The sequence below is a fragment of the Drosophila kikkawai genome, chromosome X (assembly GCF_030179895.1).
Source record: "Drosophila kikkawai strain 14028-0561.14 chromosome X, DkikHiC1v2, whole genome shotgun sequence".
NCBI classification, from domain to species: domain Eukaryota; kingdom Metazoa; phylum Arthropoda; class Insecta; order Diptera; family Drosophilidae; genus Drosophila; species Drosophila kikkawai.
This window is the reverse complement of record NC_091733.1, coordinates 1,914,041-1,922,041: the sequence shown is the minus strand read 5'-3', so window position 1 is coordinate 1,922,041 and position 8,001 is coordinate 1,914,041. Positions and strand designations below refer to the sequence as shown.

At 53.1% G+C, this 8,001-nt stretch overlaps 1 protein-coding gene across 1 annotated transcript; it reads right to left on the bottom strand.

The window, feature by feature from the left end:
- Positions 1–3,676: 3,676 nt before the first annotated feature.
- Positions 3,677–4,336, bottom strand: LOC138929098 (uncharacterized). Its single transcript, XM_070288113.1, has one exon. The coding sequence runs from the start codon at positions 4,334–4,336 to the stop codon at positions 3,677–3,679; it is 660 nt and encodes a 219-aa protein (XP_070144214.1).
- Positions 4,337–8,001: the final 3,665 nt, after the last annotated feature.

Below are 8,001 nucleotides of genomic sequence, written 5' to 3'. Positions count from 1 at the left end.
TCCGGTCTTTGCAATAGAGCGAAACAATCGGTGGGAGCGCGTTTTGGGTCTGGCCCATAGCAGACGCTATGGGGAGACCGAGAGAGGGGTCGATTATCTGGAGCACCGCTTCCTAGGGCAGAAGTTATGCCTTAGAAACTAGGCATTTTGTGGTAATATATTCCGCGAGTCATGGCCAACGTGATTTGGGATCGTCCCCTACGAGCAAATATTCAAATTTGGGGCGACAATTTGTATTTAAGAGAGTTTTCTCGAATTTATTAATTTCTCCCTCATTTAAGTTTCTCTGCAATTATCCTTCCAGTGTGGGCGGCGCATGGCTCCCAAAAGCGGCCGCCAATGGTGTCAAAATCGCTGTGCGGAAGCGATTATGTATTTAATAAAATTTACTTTAATTTTATAATTAAAGTTTGGAGTTTCATTTCTCCCAGTGTAGGCGAAAACTCGGCCGTTCCCCGCAAAACTATGCCTGAAATCCTCTCATCGCAAACGCGTGGCCACAGCACTGCGTTAACTAACCGGAGAAATATTTAATTTAATTTGCTGTAATATATTTGCCGCGAAGATAAGGTCCACCCTTTTTGCCGGACATCGACGTTGTAATAAAACATTTCATTCTAAATTCCTAACTGATTTTTATCCCAAGAACGATCGGGGCTGAGCGAAATATATTTTTAATTTATAAATTTCAATGAAGTTTTGAGAAGTTCGGGTCCACCCCTTTTTCCTCTACATGTCTCGTTTGACAAAAGTTGGCGTAGGTCCAGGGAAAATAACATGGCGACAGCGAGGGGAGTTTTAGTTTTCAATTGCAATGGATATATATTCAAGTTTTATTTAACAAATTTTAGTTTTCATTTTATTTAACAAATTTTAGTTTTAATTTGTATTCTCAAATTTTTAGTTTTCATTTCTGGGCTTAATTTATAAAGTTTTCTTCGCAGGTGTTTGAGGTTAAATTTTGTTGTGTTTCATATTTTCTAGCCTACTCTAGCGAAACCGCATCTTGGCCGTCGAGAAATTTCTATATGCACGTGAGTCTCGCTGGCCAGAATGCGGTTCACCCTAACCACTCACCCGTCTCAGTTGTCCGCACACACACACTCGCACGTGGCTGATGTTCCGCCACGTCTTCGTCTGCCTCCAAATGTGCCTCCTTGGCCACCAATTTGTCGCAACTCCGCTGACGTCACTCGCACTTGTCCACTTTACGTCGAGCACCGCCTCCTGGCTGATCTCGGGTTATCCAAAAATTACTGCCAATCACTGTCAATTGTATTTTTGCACTCGTTTACCGCCGCCAAATTTCGGCCGCGCTGGTAATTTTCCATTCTTTTGCATTGCGGTGCATCGGCTTCCCTCTCGCTCTCTCTCTCGTTGGCACGTGCCAATTTTCGGGGGTTGTTTTGCGCTCGATCGTATGCTCGCTCTCCCTTGCTCCTGCACGGCGCTGACTCCGTGGCCACTTGTTCGTGGTGAATAACTCTCTCTGCTCTCTAGTGATGTGAGAACGGGGAACCACAGATAACTACAAACTCTTGTCTACGCTTAAATTTTGTACAGCTAATAAATGACTATATTGCGAAACTTGGCTGCTTAAATATACAGAGCTTATTTTATAAAAAATAGAAAATGATTATAGATACAAAGATTAAGTTACAACGTGAGAAATGATTATATACAAAGCTTATGTTTACAAAGTGAGAAGTGATTAATTATTATACAGAATTATTGACAAAACTTATTTTACAAAGGGAGAATAATTTGGGGCGTTTGCCGGTTTGTTTTGGTTTCGCTGCTAGCTGCGGCGGCTCTCCATGAGCGTTGGCGGCCGTTGTTATTGCCGCTGGCTGCTGTTGTTGTTGTGCCGGCTACTGACCGCTGTTGTTATTGCCGCTGGCTGCGCTTGTTGTTATTGCTGCTGCTGTTGGCTATGCCCGCCGTTGTTGTTGGCGGCGAGCGCTGACGTTGTCGTTGTTGATGACGTAGCTGCGGTTGTTTTGGCCGGTGTTGTGGCCGTTGTTGTTGCCGTCGTCGCTGGCGGCGCTGGCGGCGCTGGCCGGTGTTGTGGCCGTTGTTGTTGCCGGTGTTAGGGCTGTTGTTGTTGACGGTGCTGCTCTTGTTGTTCTGGCCGTTGATGTGGCCGTTGTTGTCGCCGTCGTTGCTGGCGCGGATGGCCGGTGTTAGGGATGTTGTTGTTGCCGCCGCCAGTATTATTGGGGAGTCAAACGACTCCTCACATCCTCCCCTTACTTGGGGGTGCGCTGCGAGATGGTAATCTTGTTCGCCTTGGTGAAGTGCACCCTGAACTCCTCGGTGCCCGCGTAGAACAGGAATTTCCTGTTCACCCGCCTGTTTGCGGCCTCCTGCGGCTGCACTCGCTCAACCACGGAGCGTGGGATCCGTCCTCCCGGGATCCGGATACGCCAGTGTCGCGGCGGCAGGACCCAGTCCTGATCGGCTGTGGGGTATTCCTCCTTCTCCTCGGCTGCAGGGGCGGTAATCGGACCCTCGGTCGGCACCGGTGCAGGGCGGTTCCGCTGCTCAGCTCGCGCGAGGCGGGCCTTGGCGCGGCAGTCCTTCTCGTACTGCACTACCCAGGGATCGGTCGGGAGCCCGCTCGCGCTGCGTTTGGGCTTCGGCTTCAGACCGCATATGACCCCGGACGCGGTGAAGATGGTGCGTCGGGCAACGTCGGCCGGGTCGAAGTCCCCCATGCTGCTGGCCCTGGTGGCGTCGAGGTCGTTCTCCTCCCGCGTGTACATCGCGCCGATGGGGACCAAGTCGCTGCCCTCCTTGCTGCCGTCGTCGTCTGCGGCGCCCCCGTCGCTGCCCTTGCTGCGAGGGCCTGTGGCGACTACGTCGTCGTTGTCGCTGCTCCCGTTCGATCGACCGTGGCGGCTCTCCTCGAGTGTTGGTGACATCGGGGTCCCAACGGCCGACTCGAACACCACCCGGCGACGGGCGACTGGCACCCGGTTGGGCACCGCCGCAGCTGCGCCGGCGTGGCTGACTGCTCGATATATATCGGGCAGCGGTCTTCCGCCCGACAAGATTTCGTCGACGTGCTCCATCGCCTCGTTGAAGGCCTCCCAGTCGATGCCCTCGGGTAGGGCTCCCGCCTGGGGTCCGGTCTTCCCGGGGCTCGGCTCTCCCTCAGCTGGGTACTTCAACACCACGTCCTCCGTGCGGGAGACTTCCAGGGTGGCCGTGGCTGATGTTGCCACGCGCCACAAACGGCTCGAATTGTCCAACGCCATTGTCTCTGTAGAGGGAGAAAAACAAAGGTTTATTAGCGAGGGGTTGTGACTATTACTAACTAAGTTTTTAAAGGAAGTTAGTAATCAGGGCAAAAGGTTGCGATGGCACTGGGAGCGTTGAGTTTCCACTAGGGAAAGTGGGACGTTGGGAAGGCGCGCCCTCAAGCAAGTGGCCCCACTGACTCAATTATTGGCTCCTGTATCAGTGTTCCTAGGTGGCTCTTGCCTCGGCCAGATCGAGCGCTACTCGTCGGCTTTTTTTGAGCAAGTTTGTTGCTGTTACGCCGTCTTCGTACGGACTTCCGCGACTGCTGCTGCGTGGCGCCGTATGTTCTTCCGCCGTCCGCGGGTATCCTTGTCTTCTGCGTCTCTGCTGCTGCTGCTCCGCTGCTCAGGGGTTTAGCGCTCCTCGATCGCTAAACTTGTTCCGTCGTCTGTGTGTCTTCTGCGTGGTCCAGTCGGCTGGGCACCAGATTCTGTGTTTCTGGCTCGTTGACCGCTTCCTTCAAATCTCCAAGGGCTGCTGTTCGACGTTGCCGGCTGTGAAGATGCTGCAAGCGCACTACGGTGGGAGAAAAGAATTTAATTACTTTATACGGGCCTTCATATTTGGGAGCTAGCTTGGCGGCAAAGTTATTCGCCGCCTTGGACAAATGATGCTGCTTTACAAAGACCAGTGATCCTATGGTTGGCCTCCATGAACGTCGCCTGAGATCGTAATGTTTACGTTGTTCCACCGACGCCCGTTGAGTGTTCTCTCGAACCACCTTGAAAATATCCCGTAGCAATTCCGCTTTCGCTTCCGGTGAATGTGGCGCTTGGCTTGGCCCTGGAGTCACTTCATCATACAAGGCCCCTGGGAGTCGTGGCTCTCGGCCTTGAACGATGAACGCCGGACTAAATCCGGTCGAGTCTGAGACGCTGCTATTTATTGCCAGGTTCAATTCGGGCAGGAGTTCGTCCCAAGTCATCTGCTTGTCCTCGATATACTGGGCGACCATTGTTTTAATGGTTCGATTGGCCCTCTCTGTCGGGTTCTGCTGCGGGGTATAGGGCGCTGTATACTGGATCTCCATTCCTGCCTGCTTACAAAAGGATTTGAACGAACGACTCGTAAACTGTGTCCCATTGTCACAGACAAAGGTGCGAGGAACTCCGAAGTGATTTAAAATCCTCTCCCTGAAGGACTTTTCGAGATATGCTGAGGTGGCCTTTCTGAGTGGAACCAACTCGACCCACTTCGAGAACGCGTCAAAAAACACGAGCAACATTGTATTCCCACTTTTTGATCGCGGAAGAGGCCCAATAAAATCGGCGCAGACCGTATCAAACGGCTCACTAACCTGCCTGGTGAACATTTTCCCCGCTGGCTTGGCTTGACTTACTTTGAACCGTTGGCAAGTGTCGCACTTGCGAACATACCTGGAAATATCGCGAAAGAGGCCCGGCCAGTAGTATCTCTGGGCGATCCGGGCAGTTGTCTTCCTGATTCCGAGGTGTCCTGCCGTGGGCTGGTCATGGCATTCCGCCAGTACTCGCTGCCGGTGTTTCTTGGCCACACACAGTTTTCATGGCACGGAGTCTTCGTCATCGGGTCGAGATCCGATGTGTCTATACAGCTGCTGGTTCTCGTACACGTAGTCCGGGTAATCCTCGGGTCTGTCCTGAACAAGCTTCAACATCCGCTGGTACCATGTACTTTCCGGCTTATCCTCCTGGATCATCTGCAGTACTTCTAGAGGCTGTCGAGAAAGTGCGTCAGCGACGACGTTCTGGCTACCGCGTCTATAGGTGACATCGAACTGGTACTGCTGGAGTTCTAGCGCCCAGCGCGCTACACGGCCGGTGGGATTCTCAATCGAGTTGAGCCACTTCAGAGCGAGATGATCGGTTATCACCTCAAATCGGTATCCCTCCAAGTAGCATCTGAGCTTCCTGATGGCCCATATGATAGCCAGACACTCCTTTTCCGTGGCGGAGTAGTTTTCCTCTGCAGCGATGAGGCGTCTGCTGGCGAATGCGATGACTCGTTCTTCCCCTTGGATTGTTTGTGTCAACACCGCTTCGAGGCCGATGTCGCTGGCATCCGTTTGTAACACGAACTTCTCGTTGAAATCCGGGCAGGCAAGAACCGGCGCCTCCGTCAATTTGCTCTTCAGGTCTTCGAACGCATCCTGCTGCTCCTTTTCCCATTGCCACTTCTTGCCCTTCTTGAGCAGTAGAGACATGGGCTGCACTACGCTAGCAAAGTTTGGTACAAATCGCCGGTACCAAGACGCGATACCCAAACATCTCCTTAGCTCCTTGCACGTGGTCGGTGGACTCAGTTGCCGTACTGCCGAAATCTTCTCGGGATCCGTATGTATTCCCTCCTCGCTAATGACATGCCCTAAGTATACCAAACTGCGCTTAAAGAAGCTGCACTTCTTTGCGTTGAGGCGAAGGTTTGCCTTTCGTAGCCGTCGGAATACTTCCTGCAGATGCTGTACATGCTCTTCCAGAGTGCGTCCGATGATGATGATACCATCCAAGTACGCAAACGCGTTGGGCTCCATATCGGGGCCTATGACGCTGTCGAGCGCCCGCTGGAATTTGGCTGGTGCTGAGTGGAGGCCAAACGGCATCACTTTCCAGTGATACAGGCCCCTCCCGGGGACTGTAAAGGCAGTGCATTCGCGACTAGACTGGGCTACAGGGATTTGCCAATATCCGCTCTTCAGATCGAGCGTCGATATGTATTTGCCATGGCGTAGGCGTTCCAAGATGTGTGTTATCCTCGGCAGCGGGTATGCATCTGGGATGGAGTGAGCATTTAATTGACGAAAATCCACACAAAGGCGCATCTCTCCAGATTTCTTGCCCACGAGTACAATCGGGGCACTGTGGGGGCTCCGTAAAGGCTCTATACAGTCGTTGCGCAGCAGCTCGTCGATCTGCTCATCAATAATCCTCTGCATCGCGGGATTCTTCGGAAAGTATCTCTGTTTTATGGGCTTATCATCCCGCATTGTGATTGTATGCTCAGCGATATTTGACACTCCTGTCAATCCGTCGAATTTCGCCAGTTCCTTCTTTAGAAACTCGCTCACCCATGGCTCCAAGTCTGCGTGTTCCGTGTTTTCGGTGATGACAGCTAGCGCTCCTCCAGCGTCAGATCTAGGCTCTGGGATGGCTGGTGAAGGCGCTCGCCTTTCCACTACGGGTTCCACTGCTGGCTCCGCTGGCCTGGTGGCTTGCTTTCGTCGAAACGGATTGTTTCGCACGGCGTTGTCATCACGAGGCCCTAAAACGCTGCTGGTCGGGGAATCTTGCGTTTCATGATCTGGCTCGTTGCTGGCTGGTGCGGATTCTACAGCTTCGATGGGGTCTGCTGTTTTCGGAGTGCACGCGTTTGTCAAAACCGACGGCGTAGCTAAGTTGTAGGTGGGGCTGGTTAACAGGAAAGGGCTTAGCTGCAGTGACGCGCGGCACATTGGATAATGGCAGATACGCCACAGAGGAAGTCCATGCCTAAGAGCACGTCTTCCATGATCGAAGGCAGAACTAGCAGCGGAAAAGTTACCCTACGTTGGTCCAGCTGGACTTTGGCGACCAGAGACGTTGTGATTTCTTTGCGGGAGCCTTCAGCCAGGCTGACGTGAGTGCGTACCGATCGTACGTTATGTGCCGTCCCTACGAGTTGAACAACTCGTTCACTCACAAAACTCCTACTAGCTCCGGTATCTATAGTCGCGTGAAACTTCTGCACCTCGATCTACACCTGTGCGATGATCCGGCTAGCCTGCACCTGCAATATCTCTCCTAATTCCGGGGATTCCTGAAGGCAGTCTCCGTCCGCTCCCCGAGTGGGCGAAGACTCCTCTCGTTTCCCGGCTGAGTGCGTCTGCAACACTCGACTGTTCGTATTCCCCGACGCCCACAATCCCAACAGAAAAGGAGTCTGGGATTGCGGCACGTTGCCTGCTGATGGCCCTCTTGAGCACAATTCCTACAAGCAAACCTGAAATTGGTGATCGTCGACAGACTCCCTACTCGAGGACCGTGTTGTGGGACCGTAGCTGGGATGGGTGGTCGCCTGGCTGTTCGCGAGAAATTTTGTTGCCCTGCTGCTGGCTCGTATTCGCTCCTCCTTGGCGCGGGTTGTGGCTCAGCTACCATCCTGGCATGGCTTCCAGTGCTCCGGTCCCGGGTGACCTCGAAATTGACCGCCAAATTGGTAAGTTGGTCCAACGTGGTAAAATCATGCCTCCTGGCGTACATCTGGTACTCCGGTTGGAGGTTCTCATAGATGCGCTCCAACTCCTGTTCCGCGTTGTATCCCGCTCGGTGCATCAACAGTCTGATGTTGACGAGATATTGCTTGAACGTCTCCCCTCGGCGCTGATCCCTAGTGCGGAAATACCTCGGCGGCAAGAAGAAATCCAAAAACGCCTTTTTGAACTTCGTCCATGATTCCCCTAGCAGCTGGCTCGTCCGGAACCAGTGTTCGGCCGTGTCCGTCAAAAGACCAGGGATGGCCTGCGGCATCTTCTCCACGTCTACTTCGTAGGCGGTTGCCCGCTCCTCGGGATGCTGGATGAAGGTGATGGGATCCGTGGTGCCATCGAAAGTTATCCCCCAGTTCTTCAGTTTCTCCGACAGCGTGGCTGCTGACATCTCCGCCTTCTTTGGAAGAATCTCTCGCCTGGCCGGGAGGGTCTCCACGTCTCTGGCTACGTCGGCGGTAGCTCTGCCCTCCAGT

Coding starts and splice junctions, on each gene's coding strand:
- LOC138929098 (XM_070288113.1), bottom strand. CDS start 4,336: ATGGAGATCCAGTATACAGCGCCCTATACCCCGCAGCAGAACCCGACA.